A 16,937-nucleotide genomic window follows, 5' to 3' on the forward strand; every position below is an offset into this window, starting at 1 on the left:
CAATCATGTCCGGATTCCAAACTGAGGAATGAATCAACTTCTTCCCCACATCAATCATCATTTGTTGTATCCTCACCACCTCATTCCAAGTGACTGCCATGTTGTTTGATTCTAATCTCTCCCATAGGATGAACCAAGATTATGGATATGATACCACTGTAATGTTCCTATACAGGAATTTAAGTAATAAACCAATTGAACAAACAATGGAAAATTAAAAAACATTTAGCAAACACCCATGAAACGTTGTAATATTGGAATTGTTGAGCCATATATTATGAAATATGAGACCATGAGTACAATATATAAATGGAGTAGTGCACCTGGGTTTGTCTCAAGGACAAGCGGGACCAAACCCAGGTGGTATAATAGTTGGAAAGATGGATGCTCAACTGTTACTCTACTATGCTCTGCGTTGTCTTAGTAAACAACTGTTCTATTGACTTCGGCCTGCTGGAAAGTGCCCAAATATTGCCCAAAAAATTATGTCCCTTTAGCCTTAGACTCCTTGGACAAAACCCAGAAAAAACCAGAAGAGAATTTCTCTGATTTTGACTTTGAATTTTCGGCCTCTTGGGCGCTGCTCTCTAGCTACATCTACTAACTTTCGGCCTGCTGGAAAGTGCCCAAAAACTGCCCAGAAAATTCTGCTATTTTAACCTTAGACTCCTTGGACAAAACCAAGAAAAACTCAGAAGGGAATTTCTCGATTTTGACTTAGGATTTTAGGCCTCTTGGGTGCTGCTCTCCAGCTACATCTGCTGACTTTCGGCCTACTGGAAAGTGCCCAAAAACTACCCAGAAAATTCTTCGCTTTTAGCCTTAGACTCTTTGGAAAAAACCCAGAAAAACCCAAAAGGTAATTTCTTTGATTTTGACTTTGGATTTTCGGCCTCTTGGGCGGCTAAATCAACGTCTACGTATTTTTGGCTGCCGAGAAAACACGCCATCCCTTCTTCTGCGTGGCTGGCTGAGTTGTGAATCGCTGCTGGAAAATATTGCAATCTCTATGGAACAACCTCCCTAGGGCGAGCACGGATGGTCTCCCGAAGTAGAGGTTGAATCTTCATGGCGGAAGACTCGTGGCTAAACAACCGGTAGACTCGCTAAGCAACAGAGCGTACAAGAGTGAGTTTGTTTGTCAAATATTCAGAATGAAAACAAAATGAGAGTTGATCTCTCTTTATAACTCCTTGGGCCCCCTTAGCGTCATGTGGGCCCCTCCATCCACCCATTCAATTTTCCCTCCGAGCATATTGAATGGCTAATTCAAAATCTTATGTGTGTGGCCCCCACATTCCACTAACAGCTATATAAAGTCAATTTGGCCCCTAAGTCCCTAAGTCGAAAGTGTGGGCCCCTCTTCCTTAGTAAAAAATGTGTGAAATTGTGTAGTAGCACCCTATTACTAATGTGTTTGAGAAGGAACATGACACCCACAGACTACAAATATGGACTCAAAAACGATAATCCCAATCCCTTCGCGCTGCAACATTGATAATTTATGTCAATCAAATATATATTTAGGGTTGTAGCAAACAAAAATGAGCAGCAACATCAAATTACATAGTAACTAGAATTAATTAACGTACCGAAGAAATCTATGGAGAGTCTTCCGTCGCCATATCTGCCTGTGGGTTTGCCGAAGAATGTTTCTCCATAGGGAAAATTCTCAGAAAGCTCGTTGTAGGGGAACGCATAGTGGATGCCACCCGTATCAGAGGTTGAATCCCCAAAATTAAAAATGGCCGTGTAATTACAGTGAGCATGAGACAATATTGGCAGAACAGCCATAGCTGCAAGTATGCCCACTAAATAATATTTGCTGGCGCGCTGCAGCTCCATTGCAATATCTACGATAATCTGCTCTGACAACGATTACACAGAAGCAACCACAAGACGGGGTATGGAATTATGAATGCAGTTTCAAAAGAAGCTTTTGTACAGTGAACAATAACCGTGTGTGAGAGAGGAGTATACATATAACAAATCATTGCCAACATTCAGACACGAGGTCATAGGCACGTTTGGAAATAATGAACGCGGTGGGCATCTTCGAGTGCAGGCCCCTCATCATCGTGGAGTGTCATTCGAGTTTTATAATAACCGAAATTTATTTTCATAAAATTTATTCACTTTGAGTTTTATGCTTTAAATTATATTATTATTTTATTTGCCCAACATGGCACAGATGTTGTAATATAATGTTTAACATTATGATGAAGCAAATTATATAAAAATAAAATAAAATAAAATAAAAAGATTAATGTAATGTAAACATTTTAACTCGGTCAAAATAAAATAAAATTAAATAAATAAATGGAATGAAAATAATATAAAAATAAAATAATAATAAAAGCAAAAATGACCCATAGAATTGATCCAAGTATCCATGTGGAATGTACCCTATTTAAAGGGAGAAATTAAATTAGCCTAGATCCACCTTAACTTGATATCTACCAAGTGCGAAGAGGGATCAAATTTCTTGATATGTAAACCTCGGGATCAAATCTCTTGATATGCAAACCTCTTTTAGATTGAAAAATAATTTGATCATTCTCAACTCTTGGTAGATCCAGAGTTAAGATGGATCTAAGTTGGTTAAAAATGTTTACAATTTTTTATTTTTTTATTTTATTTATTTATTTATTTTTTTAATTTTAATTTTAATTTATTTATTTTTTAAGTTAAGACTAACTTAAGTACCCACGGGGGATTTGAACCGATGACCTATCACAAGGAGTGCCTTAACAGCGCACCCATTCACCGTCAATCCAAAGCCCCGTGGGCGTTTACAAAATATTAACATACTACAAGATTATCAATTTGGTTTAATAGTTGATTATGTATAACATATGAGTGGAATTTTTTTTACCATTTCAATTATCAACATCTTCGAAATAACATAAAAACTTTGTCACACTCTAATATTTTGTTTATGACATTGTTTAATTAGTCCATTTTTATGTAAATTACAGAGTCTGAAATATATAGACAATAGTGACTAAAACAATTGGTTGAGATTTATTGCCTTTTGAATGCATAAATAGATTTAACGCTAAAAAAACCTAAAAAAAACTTGAATTGAATTGAATTGTGTAAAATTTCAATTCAAATTATGATTCCAATAATTCCCCACCAAGGTTCTATTCTAATAAATCTATACCAAATTTCCAACAAATTTGACCACAAAATTTACCAAAAATACTTCGAAAATAAATAAATTAAACTACGTCTTATTTTCGGATGGTAATTTAATTACCAAATACCGTTTGTATCTAGTTTGGTTTGTTTGGGCAATTGTCTATTGAACACACACATATAAAACAATGTATGTTGTCAAACGTTGCTCACCCTCACATATTGTGTACTTTCAGTCTAATTATTCCATCTATCTGTTTTAGGCTACTTTGATATATCTATCTATTGGTCGGGAAATCCCTGGAATGTCATCAACAAAGGGAGGGAACTAGACTGATACGTGGTTCTGATTGCATGTCCTTCTATTCACTTGTTATTTTTGATGTCGTGCACCTCAATTGGCCCAGAGGGGTTGTTGGCTCTACAGAGACTCTCCAATTTGGCACTTTTAGATTTTTCTTACACATTCTTGACAAATTTACAACCAATCATTGATTCTTGTCCCCAATTAATGGTTACTTTAGAGACTTAAAGTTAACACTCCTAGGTTTTTTGTATACATTCTTGGTAGTTTCCCAACCTATCATTGAGTACCTTTTTGTCACAAAATTTAACATCCTTTTTCTCCCTTGCATATTCATTAGGTTTTGAACCTTCAGGCTTGCAAATATCTTGAGAATTCAACATTGATTCCACTCCATAAGATAAGGGAACTTCCAAAGCTTTGTGAGTTGGATTTATCCTATGCAACTCTTAGCTAGAAAGGAAATCTCAAAGAGAAAAGACATAGTGTCTTGCTTTCTATCCATCCACATCCTGGAGCTTACTTTGAACTTGGTGGAGTGGACAGATTCAAATTCCAATTCAAGCCAAGAAAGAGGCTATCATAATAGAAGTGATCAACATAGACTGAAAGAAAGAGGAGAGTCAAAGATCGAAATCAGTCAAATTGCTTCATTTCCCTTCCTTGTTGAAGACCTATGCTTCAGCTCAAGGGGAGGAAATGAAGTGAAAGATGAGCTTCTTTCTCATTGTCTTATCTTTGGATAGGAGAATCTTTTGTTTTCATATATACATGTTTAAAGCATTGTTAATTTCATCTCACCATGTCGTGATCATTGTTTCATGTGTTTGTTCAAAAATTGATTCATAATGTTTAATGTTTATGCTTTATTTATTGAATCCGGAAATGAGACCATTTCTGCAACTAGGAATACGCTTTTTTTTTTTTTTTTTTTTAATGAATTTTATTTTAATCTAAATTTTTGGGGACTTTCTGATACACAAGTTCTGTGGTTAAGTAGTAATTTTATATTTCTTTTCCTTTGAAGTAATGGTCCACACTTCTAACTTGGAATTTTTTGCAGATGATAATACACAGGGCATGATAACATGCAAACTTCTAAAGTAAATGTTTTTGCATGTGTAAACTTTTTGTCACAAAATTTAACATCTTTTTTCTCCCTTATATTCATCAGGTTTAGAAGCTTCAAGCTTGCAAATATCTTGAGAACTCGACATTGATTCCACTCCATAGGGGAAGAGCACTTCTGAAGCTCCATGAGTTGGATTTATCCTATGGTACTCTTAGCCAAAAAGGAAACCTCAAAGAGAAAAGATAAAGCATCTTGCTTTCTATCGATCCAAGTCCTGGAGCTAACTCTGAACTCGGTGGAATAGACATATTCAAATTCCAATTCAAGCCAAGAAAGAGGCTATCATAATAGAACTGATCAGTACAGACTAAAATAAAGAGGAGAGTTAGAGACCAAAATCAGTCGAACTGCTTCCTTTCCCGTCCTTGTTGAAGACCTGTGCTTGAGCTTGAGGGAAGGAAATGAAGTGACTGAATGAAGGAGCAAAGCTAATTGATTGAAGACAATTAACAGATGAGGGAGGAAATTGTTCTTTTCTCTTAGTCTGAACCAAGAGGTAGAGCAAGATTTTGAATGGTCTCTAATACAACCACACTTGGATAAAAGAAAGTACAAAAAACAAATGAGACCCATGTTTGCAAAAATGACATGACTTGGAAACTACAACTGATGTCTCTAACTTCAATATTTACAAGTAGACATAAGGAAATAAAGTCTACAAAACGCAATTACAACCAAGGTTGAAAATTGGAAAAGTATTATATTCATATTTATATTCATGGAAAGTTTTGTAAATGTATTATATTCACTTTAAATTACAACCAATCCAAAGAAAGTGTATCTTGAATCCAATTTGGCATTTATATTCATGGAAACTTTTGTAAAAGTCTTATATTCACTTTAAAGTGCATCATCTACTTTATCTCCATTTCAAACATCAATCTTAAATGTTATGCTACTTTTGATATTCTTAACTTTATGAATAAAAGTTTACTATTAAACACTAAAGCTACATCTTGTAACATTGTGAAAAATATACAAAGAAATGTGAATGATATAATAACATGAGACACCTATATAAGCCTACATCAAAGCATGAATTTTGAATAATTAGAGTTCTCTTATGATGCAAAATCCTCCATGAAATTTCAATTCGTTTCTCAGACAAAAGCGAGTAAAGAAACAAAATTCATAATTTTTTTCCTTCTTTCTTCTATGTTATTCTTTCCTATGCTACTGCCGTAAAATTGCGTAAATTTTTTACTTCTTTGTTTTATATTATTCTTTCCTATGCGACTGCCTTACGACATTTCCTTCGCAACATGTGTTGCTATTGCTAGTATTAACTTCTAAACAAACTTTCTTATAATAGCATGGGCCAATACCATGGCTTATCGATGCCACATACCCATAAACCATAATTCATTTAAAAAATATAATTATAAATATTTTATTTTAATTTAATTTTATAACATTTTTTAAATTAAAACTTAATACAAATAATGACTCTGTAACTATTTTTAGATTTAATTATTAAGCACATAAAAATTTAATATTTATAATAAAACAAGATTCTTAATCATAAATATTCGCTCCTTTTTATCATGGATAATATTAACTTCTAGATAGGTTTATTTACAATACTATGACTTATTAATACTACATACCCAAAAGCCATAACTCATTTCAATTTCTATATATATATATATATATATATATATAGTTATTTTAATTTAATTTTATAATTTTTATAAATTAAAACTTAAAACTTACAATAACCATACAATATAACCATGCCTGATGGGGGTGAGCAACTGAGAGGATGGCGTTCCTGAGGGAATGTGTGGGTGTTCATGTTAGGCATGTGGCCTTAGGTGGACGGGCTGACCTCCCTACCCTCCCATAACACCTTGAATACTGAAGAGAGTAAATTCCGACGTGTGAGGTTTCATGCCGCCTTTGGTCTCAAGGGTGGTGGCGAGCGTCTGAATGTTATGGAGGGTGGCGGGGGTGTTTGTTGGGCATTCTACGTATGAACGAGTATTGGTGTCTGTGGTGTGGGCATTATGGGAAGAAGCAGGAGTTGCAGAGGTTCCCCCGTTCGGGCGAGGGGATGACACCACCATCAACATTTCCTCCCCTGCTTTTAGATGTGCATCATTGCTAATTGCCGAATTGGGCTTTGTCATTGCGAGTGTGTAAGGAAATTAGGGTATGGTTGTATATTTGGGGTAGTATTCTGTTGTTTCTGTTTCACCTTGCACAATTTCAGTACGGGTCAGGTAGGAACTAGTTTTTTCTGGAATGGATGAGTAGTAGCGGTCCTCTTCGGTCCATTTATAGACTTTTGTATTGCTGGGTGGAGCCATTGGAACGATAATCTCAAGGTCTGGTTAGTGGGGCTCGCAGGTGTCCACTTCCGGGGAGGTGCATATTTTTGGCTTGTGGTGGGTGGTTGTTTTGTGTACTGCGTGTTCTCGACGCCGTGGGGTGTGGAGGTTCAACCAACGATGGTGGTGTCTCCTTTTGTGCGGGAGGTTCAGGCAATATCGGTCAGGTGGTCCTTTGTTCATTACAGTGGTGTCGGGAAGCCAACCATGCACCCTGTTCCTTGCTCGAGGTGTTCCTCCGCAGAGGTGTAGCCCAATTTGGGTAGTTTTGGCGCGAACACGTCCAGGCTCGAGATGGTGTGTGGCAGCGGTGGCTCGGTTCAAGGTGGTCGGAGCGATGGCGGGTCTAGTTGCGCAACATCGGGGGGTAGAGGGAGGTGGGCGGTCGGGGTGCTCTGGGTACGCAGGGCCTACTACTCAAGGTAGTAGGTGCAGGGGCTCGGCATTAGGTCAGGGTGGCCACACTTTGCTTGTCCAACAACGAAGGGGCTCGACTCATCATGGTGTTTTTGGGCGTCGTGTGCTGACATGTCATGGTGGTCGTGTTCAACGACAAGTTTGTTATTTTGAGCGATGTCGGGACTTGATTCAGTAATTTATGGAGCGTCTGGAGACTTTAGAGCAGGTTCGATAGGAGGAGCACACTGAATTGATAACAACTTTGAACAAAATGCATTACTTCTAGTGTCATGTCCGGGAGCGTGTAGTGGTGGTCTGGCGAGGCAAGAATTTGTTATTGGAGAAGGTTGAGAAGCTAGAGGCCTGGACGACCCAATTCGAGGAACATTTCCAATGCTCCTTTCGTCCTTCGCCACCTCCCAGAATAGCCCCATACAACCCAACTTCCATCACTTCTGACGACTAGCATGGATACAAGTGTTTTATACGTTCTGTCTATTTACTGATGCCTATGGCCTCTTAAGTTATGGACTGTGTCTCTTTATGGTTTTATGTTTCACTTTCATTTGCTTTTAGCGGTAGTCAACAAAACGTGTGTTTTTCTTCTGATGTACCTCTTTTTGGAACCATGAATAAAATATTGACTTACAAAAAAAACCATACAATATAACCATATTCTTAACCATGGATATTCACCCCATTTTACCATGGATATTATTGAGTTTAGGATTTGTTACAATACCATGGATATCTTTACCACTTCTCAAAAACCATAACTCATTTCACAATCAAAATATTTTATTAGTATTTTATTTTAATTTTATTTTATAACATTTTTAAAATTAAATCTAAAAGCAAAAAAACTATGGGGATATGTTGTAGTGGTGTAAATGTTTGTAAACATTTACATGTGGACTCAATTAAAAAGTAATAGAAGATTAAAACTAATTGCTTAGAGAGGCGCCTAGTATGTAGAGATGTTGTAATGTTTTGTAAAAATTTTAACCTCAAAATAAAATAAAATCTAAAAAGTACAATAAAAGAATTAATATTGATAATTATCAATAAAATATTTTGAATTGGTCAAATTACATAAAACTAAATCTAAAAATAAAATAAATATAAAATTAATAATTAATACTTATAATTATATTAATAATAAAACTAGAGTAGATCCATCTTAGTTTTGGATCTATCAACTGCCGAGAGGGATTAAATCTCTTTTCGCTTTAAAATAGGTTTGCATATCAAGAGATTTGATTCCTCTCGGCGCTTGGTAGATCTAGAATTAAGATGGATCTAGGTTGGTTAATAAATAAATTTATGAGAAAATTACTTAAATATTTTAATATAATAATTGTATATAATTGAAAAAAAATTATCTATCAACTTTAAATTTAAATTTCAAACCTATTAATCATTGACCCAAGCATGAAACCCATGTTTTAATAAGTTAATTTCTTTTAATAATAAAATTTTCATTTTTCTTTCTTTTGACCAATACAATTATGAAGACCCACACTAGTTACATTCTTCAACAATGCTACCTTTTTACATATATGCTCGACAATGGTTAAATTTGACGAGTATTTATCTGTGTTTCACTTTTTTAATCCTTATTTAGAGGCATTTTTAAAATCTGCATGAAATGACACTTAATTAATTTTTTGATGGGTATATGTATTATATATATAACTCCACTTTAAGTTCGAGATAAATAGTAGTTTTAACTCTTAAAATTGGAAAGTTAATATGCAATGTAGTCTAGTAAATCTTTAAGATAATAAGCGTTGATGGGTAACCCACTTGGTTGAAGCTCCCTGCCAAGTCTTTGGCTCTTTGTCATGAGGTTGTGAATTCAATTTTTCTTGGGTCCATCAGGATCAAGCTCCATGAAACATAACAAGATACACCGACTTCATGATAAATATGTAACTTTTTTCAAATTTTCTTTAACACACTTTTGTTTTTCCAATGATTCATCTATTTTGACTCTAATTGATATTGATGAATTCTTTAACCTATTTTAATTACTTGTGCCATAACCCACAAATCTCTCTCTCTAGACTATGCCATAATTATGTATGTAGATTGGTAACACCAAGTCTTCCTTCTTCTCACATACCGGTTGGTTGTTAGTTTACTCTTTTCCGCACTTTCAATTTTACTAGTGTAATCTTTAATATATAATAGATTAAATTAAATTAAAATAACAAATATTATATAATTTCAAAATACAATAATAACAATTCTCATCACTTTAATTAATAGTATTTATTTTTTTATCTTTCTAATTTTAGACTTATGTGATCTATATTGTTTTAGATAATTCATTATTTGGTTGAGGTTTCAAACCTCTAATGTGATTCGTATTTATCTTATAAAATTCCTAAATGCTCAAATTGTATTTCTCAGAATTCTTCAATTACAAAATACCAATTATAAACCAAAAAAATAATTTATCAGAATTCTTCAATTATAAAGTACCAATTATATACCAAAAATCCAATGGAAATTGTACATTTCTATTTTATATGAACTTTTTCAAATTAATAATATTATGTTAAATGTTTTTTACTAATTAAAATGGTTCTTCTTATAATAAAAATAAATAAATTTTCATCTAATATACACTCTTGAAATGTTAAGAAAAATAAATATTAAACATACTAAAAACAATTTAACCCAAAAAAAAACTTCATTAAAATTTACTTGACCAACAAGAATGCCCATCAAGTTGATATCTATTGGCTAAAGTTTTAACCTTGCTTTCAGATATACTACCAATTTGGGTGGGAGTCGGTTGTGAATTTCTTTAATGTTGTTTTTATGGAAGTGCAAAAGGAAATTCACACTTTGGAAGCAAAGGAATTTGGAGATCGAATGTATCACTCAGATATTAAGTTCTGCAGTGGTAATACCAAATGGGTGTGAGACCAGGTAAATTGAGGAAGATAAGGTTATATTTTATGCACTCTATATCAACATAGAGACAGATGGAGACTCTTCTTCACATGGTGCTCCAAGATAAAGATGTAAATAACTACAAACTCTTTGCAGGCCAAGACGATTTGAAGAGGATATTGAGGGATATCTGTTGTGATATGGATGGCATTGTGATTAGATTGAACAAAATGGAACGCTATATAATTTCAGATTCAGACACTGACTCAAATGCACCTTAGAATGGGGACGTTGTTATAAATGCTCCACCAATCAATATGGCCAGTGCAAACTCCTCTCTAGATTACTTGATGATCATCTTGGATGAATGAGTCCATCTGTGCTTTAGTTTTTGTCTTATGGTTTGATAGTCGGTGGTTGTTCTTATGTTCTTTTTTTGTCATATTTATCCTTGTATGGTACTTGATGCTAGTGGGTAAATCGCTCTTTTATCAGCGTTTATGGTTTTTTGTAAGGTTGGAAATCCACCAGGTCAAACAATTCACATTTGGGAGATTGCTCTTTTGTAATATTTTCAGCAAGTTATAAATCATTTGACCAAATCAACACTCTGCTCCAAAGAACTTCCAACTTCCCATATAAATCTGTTTTTGTTTTTTATTTTATTTTTTTATTTATTTTTAATAATAAAAATTAAAAATCAAATATTTTTGTTTTTTTTTTTTACAAGAACGGTTATGGGATTTTATTAACTGGATGGCAAACAACCTCAAATTCGGTTACAAGAGGAAGAACATAATTCTGCATGACTGTCCAACAGTAGGAAGAGTTCTCCTACTCTTTTCAGCTTCCTTTTTTTACAATTGAAATAGTGAGCTTTAGCTGCTAATTTCCCGAGCTGAAAGATACAAACAAACTGCTGTAATAAAAGGCAATAAAACATGACTCTTTAAGGGATTGGGTCCCAACAGATTTCCTGGTCTCTGAGAATTGTGCCGGCGTCTAAGAGAACAGCCTTGTTTGCCTCACTATCCGCTTCTTTGTTGTTGATTCTTAAAATATGGAAGTAATTCAATTTTAGAGACTTGGTCATGCTTTTGATCCTTGCAATAATCCTTGCAAGTTGCAGATCAGCTGGCTTGGAATTGTTCACCACTGTGCTTATGATAACTTGGGAGTCTCCAAAGACGTTAGCCTCCTCAAATCCTAGCTCTTTGAGGAGTTTGACACCTTGAAAGAGGGCCATTGCCTCAGCTTGTATACTTGAGGAATGGCCTAATCCCCAAGCAAATCTGTGTGGTGGAGAACCTTCTGGGTTGATGATGAACCCTCCCGCGCCAGCAATTCCTGGGTTCCTTTTTGCTGCCCCATCGAAGAAGAGAGAGGGAAGAGGTTGGTTGGACAGCCAGTGCTGGAAGTCTTCTTCGTTTTTCCTGATTTGCCATTCTTTGATGGGTGGAGGGGAGCTGCTCAATTTTTGGAACTTGAAGTTGAGGGCAGATCCTAAATCTCTGTCCTGCTGATTTAGATTTAGATCATCCCCTTTGTCTGCCAGCCACTCAGCTAGTTGGCTTTTCACTAAGTTGACAACTAATCTGTAGTCCTGTTCCTTGCTCTGAAAAATTCTTCTGTTTCTTTCCAACCAAACTTGCCAACTGATAAATTTAGGAAGAGCGCTCCACGCAATTCTGATTGTTTTATTTTTTGGGGGTGAACCTGGGTATCTGGTCATCCAACCTGCAAACAGATCCAAAATCGAGGTGGGGAAATCGAACTTGTAGTTCCAAGCCTCAAGGAGATCCTGCCAGATGGAGGTTGCATACTTGCACTTGATAATGAGGTGGAGGGCGGTTTCTGAGTTTTCTTTGCACATCATGCATCTAGAGGGGCCATGGATGCCTCTTTTCTGGAGCCTGTCTTCTGTGAGGATTTTTTGATGGCAGAGGAGCCAACAGAAGTGATCAATTTTTGGAATTGAAGGGATTTTCCAAATACCAACCCAGGGGGCAGGATTGGGGGGCACATGGGGATGTTCCAGACACTTGATATACCCCTGAGCTACTGTGTAGCCTGCACGCGTTGAGCCCCATCCTCTCACGTCCTGCCTGCGCGCGTGTGTGGGAGCCAACCCATGCAAGTTCGAGTAGAGCGTGCCCAGCTCAGAAGTCAGCGCGGGAGGAACAGGAAGCCGCTTCCAACCCGCCCAGGCATCGTCTTTCCAGATTGACACGTCCCACAGAGTGTTAATATTATGCTCAGATGTCCAACGCATCAGTTCAGACGTGCCTCTCAGCTCAGCCAGCGGAGGTCTGCCCAGGATGCTGTCCGTCCACAATTGAATTCGTTTACCATTGCCTGGGATCCAATATGCATAGTTGCTTATCAGTGGGACTATTCTGTTAATGAATAAACTGAGAGGAGTTCTGAGATCATTTTTTGGCTGTTCCAGGCATCTGAGCCTCGTGCCTCTAAAATATTTTCTCCACAGAGCTACCTGAGCCCAACCTGGTTTAGGTGCTATGATTTTCCATATTATTTTGGCTCCCATGGCTAGATTTTGAGCTCTGAGGTCTTTGAAATTTAATCCTCCCTCATAGGTAGGCTTGGTGACTATTTCCCAATTGACTAGGGAAATCCTCTTCTCGTTATTCTTGCCTCCTTTCCAGAAGAAGTGTCTGATTAACTCCTCCATCTTTTTGATGATTCCCACAGGTGCTAGGAGGACTGAGAATTTGAATAATGGAAAACTACTCAGCACTGCTTTAATGAGCACTGTTTTTCCGGCGATATTGAGCCAAGAAGCTCCCCAAGCTTGCATTTTGGTTTTGAATTTGTCCAGCTGTGGGTGCCAGTCCTTGTTCAGGGCCCTCCTGTGGAAAATTGGCAGCCCAAGATACTTAAATGAAGACCAGGAGATAGAGGCTGCGAATCCTAGGCATCTAGCTATTGCATTTGCTATTGAAATAGAGGTATTCCAACAGTAAATGTTACATTTGCCCTTGTTTAAAATGCTGCCTGAGACCTTGCTGTAATCATCCAGAACTTCTTTAAATTGTAGAGCTGAGCGAAGAGAAGCAGCCCCCAGCAGTATTGTATCATCCGCAAAGAGGGCATGACTGATATTTTTTGCCCCTCTTGCAATGCACAGGCCAGCGATTTCCTGCTCTTGTTGCTTTTTATCTAAGTTGAAACTAAGGACAGAGGCCTGAAGGACAAATAGGAGGGGTGAGAGGGGACATCCCTGCCTTAGTCCTCTAGAGGCTTTGAAAAACTCCGCCGCCCTACCATTCACTAGAGGGGCTATCCAAGGTTCTGAAATGCATGCTCTGACCCAGTTGATGAAATTTTGTCCGAACCCCAGTTTATGAAGCACATCAAACAGAAATTTATGCCTAACATGGTCAAATGCATTTGCAAGATCTAATTTAATAGCCATACCTTTTTCCTTTCGATGAAGACTGGAGTGGATTGCCTCTTGGACCAGCACGAAGTTATCTACCAGCTGTCTGCCCTGGATGAATCCTCCTTGGCTGTCGGGGATGATTTTGGGTAGAATTCTTTTCAACCTGTTAGCTATCACTTTGGTTATGACTTTGTACCCAATATTGCATAAGGAAATTGGGCGGAATCTGCTGAAAGAGTTTGCTCCTTTCTCTTTGGGAATGAGGGCAAGAAAGGCTGAATTTGTACCTCCTCCAATCTTCTGACAGTCTTGGGACTTTTGAATCATTTTGAGGAACTCCTTCTCAACGATCTGCCAACAAGTTTGAAGAAATCTGGCCGTGAAACCATCGGGTCCCGGGGCTTTGTCGGGATCCATTGCGAAAAGGGCCTCCTTGACTTCCTTGTGAGTGATTTTGCTCTCAAGAATCAGGTTCATTTTGGTGGTGATGAGGTTAGGGACAACGTCTAACAGGCTGTCATTATACTCAGCTGATGGCTCCTCCCTGTACAGCTTCCCAAAGTGCTCAGAAGCTGCCTTTTTTATGCATGTAAAATCCTTCAAGACGTTGTTTTCTTCTTTAATTTCCGTGATGGAGTTTCTCCCTTTCCTGGCTTGGGCTTGTTTATGGAAATATGAGGAGTTTCTATCGCCTGATTTAAGCCAGAGACTTCTGGACTTGAGCCTCCAATATTCCTCTTCTGCTAGGCAGGCCTTGTGGAAGCTTTGCTGGAGCCTGGCCTCCTTTTCCAACTCTTCTTTTGTGATTTCCGCTGCTTCAAGATGGAGGTGTTGGCTTTCTAGCTCGATTTGGATTTTTTTCCTTTGCGCAGCGGGGTTGGGTAGGGTCTTGGCCCAATTTTTTAACATGGCTTTGACTCTTCTGAGTTTTTCCTCCCACACGAAGAAGGCGGATCCCTTGACTGGTTCTTTCCAACAATCTTTGACCCTATCCATAAAATCTGCCTCTTTAATCCATAGAGAACTGAACCTGAATGGAATAGGCCCCAGGTCTTTGGGGGTCAGCAGTTCCAGGCTAATAGGCTTGTGGTCTGATATGCTGCTGTGGAGGATGCGCGATCTAGCCTCTAATCCGAGGAGCAGGAAGGAACTTTGCACCAGAAATCTGTCCAGTCTTGCGGCTATGTGTCCCGGACCAACCCTCTTGTTTGACCACGTGTACTTACCAACAGATGGCTTGATGTCTATCAGATCCCAGTCTTGCATGAGATCTTCCACTGCTTCCCTTGCCGGATCTTTGACAATACTGCCTCCTCTTTTTTTTGACGAGAGAAGAGTGAGGTTGAGGTCTCCGGCTATGATTATGTTCTCCAGATTTTCTAGATCTGCCAAATTTTTGATGGCATCCCAACATAATTTTTTTTCACCTGCATTGTTAGGGGCATATACATTGACCAGACTAAAAGTTTCTTTAGATTCTAAGTGCTGCAATTTTAACAAAATCCAATGAGTGTTCAGGGACTCAGAGATAAGGGAAAACTTATTTGGATTCCAGAGCGACCCAAGTCCTCCTGAAGCTCCGCGGGCAGAGGTTGCATGCGCTCCGTCTTTTTTCCAAAACTTTTTGCTTGCTTGGAGGAAGGCTAGATCCTCCAGTTTAGTCTCCTGGATGAGAAGAATGTCCGGGGCCTCCAGTCTTACTAGACTTTTCATTGCTTCTTCCTTTGCTTTGGAGCCCATTCCCCTACAGTTCCAGGAGACTATCTTCATCATTTATTTTTGCTGTGGTGAGCTCCTTTGGAGCTCTGGGTTTGGATCTTCTTTGTTTTCAGGGTTTTTGCTAGGAGTTTCTCTAGCATTGGCTGGCTGCCTTGGAGCTTGTCTTTGTATGTTTCTTGGTCCCTTTTCTCCTTTGTTGACATTCGGCCTCTTGTGGATCTTCTGGGGGTAGACTGCGAATCCCCTATTTCCCCTTCTTCCTCCGATTCCTCGGACTCTTGGGTTTCCTCCTCCTCTTCTGATATCTTCCCTTTGGATCTCTCTGGTCCGTTGTTAGATTTAGGCAGAGAGACTTCTTTCGGAGTTTCTGTCTCCTGGGTATTCATTATTTCAGATCCGAGGATCTCAAATTTGTTCCCTTGGCTCTCCATGGGAGGATGCTGTGCAGGGCCCGTTTGGGGGGCTCTGGCGTTAGTATTTGTAGCCTTCCTGAAAGAAGATTTGGGTCTTTTTGCCTGGTTCCATCCTTCTTCCTTTCCTTTTTCCTCTACCCCTTTGGACGGGCAATCTCTAGCGAAGTGTCCATAGACTTGGCACTTCCGGCATTTGAACGGCAGCTGTTCATAGTCCAGCTTCTGGACATGCGTCCAAGGACCTACCCTTATTTTGATGGCTTCTGGTAGTCCGACCTCCAGATCCACCTCCACACAAATTCTGGCGCAGTCATACTGATCCTTGTTGTTGGCCCTATCTATGAATTTCCCAAGAGTGTTTCCTATGTGTTTCAGAGAGTCCCAGTTCCAACAGTGCACCGGGAGATTGGGAAGCCTTACCCATACTGGGACCGTAGAGGGCACATCCACCATCGGATCGAAATCTGGCGTCCATTTATTCAGGTAAAGCCCTTGAGGCCCCATGAAGTAGGGGCTGTTTCTGAAAATGAGATCCTTGTCTTCTTTTTCTGAAAATTCGAATAGGAAGTAACCTCTTTCGAGGAAGTAGGATGTTACCTTGTTCTTGATCAGCGGAGCCCAATTTCTAGCAACCCAGTTCTCTGTTGATTTCGGAGAGGGCCAAAGACCTGTAAACTGACCAACCAGAGCACGATCTGCCAGAGATAAAGCTACTTGAATCGGACCTTCAGGGGGGAGAGCGATCTCGGGGATGTCTTCAAGTCTTTTCACAAATTTGGCGGCTTCCACAACTTTCTTCTTGGGCAGAGAGGCCAGTAAGTATCTGAAGGCCTCGACAGTGGTAGATGGAGAAGGGGAGGAGGGCCCCTGGGAGGGATCCGGCTCCTCCATTGCAAGCAGTAGGAAACCCTAGTCGATCGCAGCCAGAGGCTAGAGCTTTCAGCGGCCAACCCTAGTCGACCACAGTCTGAAGGCAAAGCCCTCGATGGACCCGTCCGCAGGGATCGGAGAGAGCAGGAGTGGGCAAGCGCGCAGGGATCTAGATTCGCAAGGTGCGGATCTCGCGAGTTGCAGAGCCAAGCGGGCGCGCGCAGCAGCTCAGAAGGGGTCAGGAGCTATAATCAAATATTAAAAAAACAAAAAAATAAAAAAGTATAAATAAATAAATAAATAAATATATATATATATATAT

At 38.6% G+C, this 16,937-nt stretch overlaps 1 protein-coding gene across 1 annotated transcript; it reads right to left on the bottom strand.

Annotated features, from left to right (window-relative positions):
• Positions 1-11,159: 11,159 nt before the first annotated feature.
• Positions 11,160-16,636, bottom strand: LOC149179834 (uncharacterized). Its single transcript, XM_089413662.1, has 2 exons — positions 16,138-16,636; positions 11,160-15,040 (listed from the first exon to the last, which is right to left on the bottom strand). Exons 1-2 carry the CDS (start codon positions 16,634-16,636, stop codon positions 11,160-11,162), a joined length of 4,380 nt encoding a protein of 1,459 aa, XP_089269788.1.
• Positions 16,637-16,937: the final 301 nt, after the last annotated feature.

This window comes from Pinus tabuliformis, chromosome 3_2, assembly GCF_031772625.1.
Source record: "Pinus tabuliformis cultivar Carrire ecotype Pingquan chromosome 3_2, CPIR1, whole genome shotgun sequence".
Classification (NCBI taxonomy): domain Eukaryota; kingdom Viridiplantae; phylum Streptophyta; class Pinopsida; order Pinales; family Pinaceae; genus Pinus; species Pinus tabuliformis.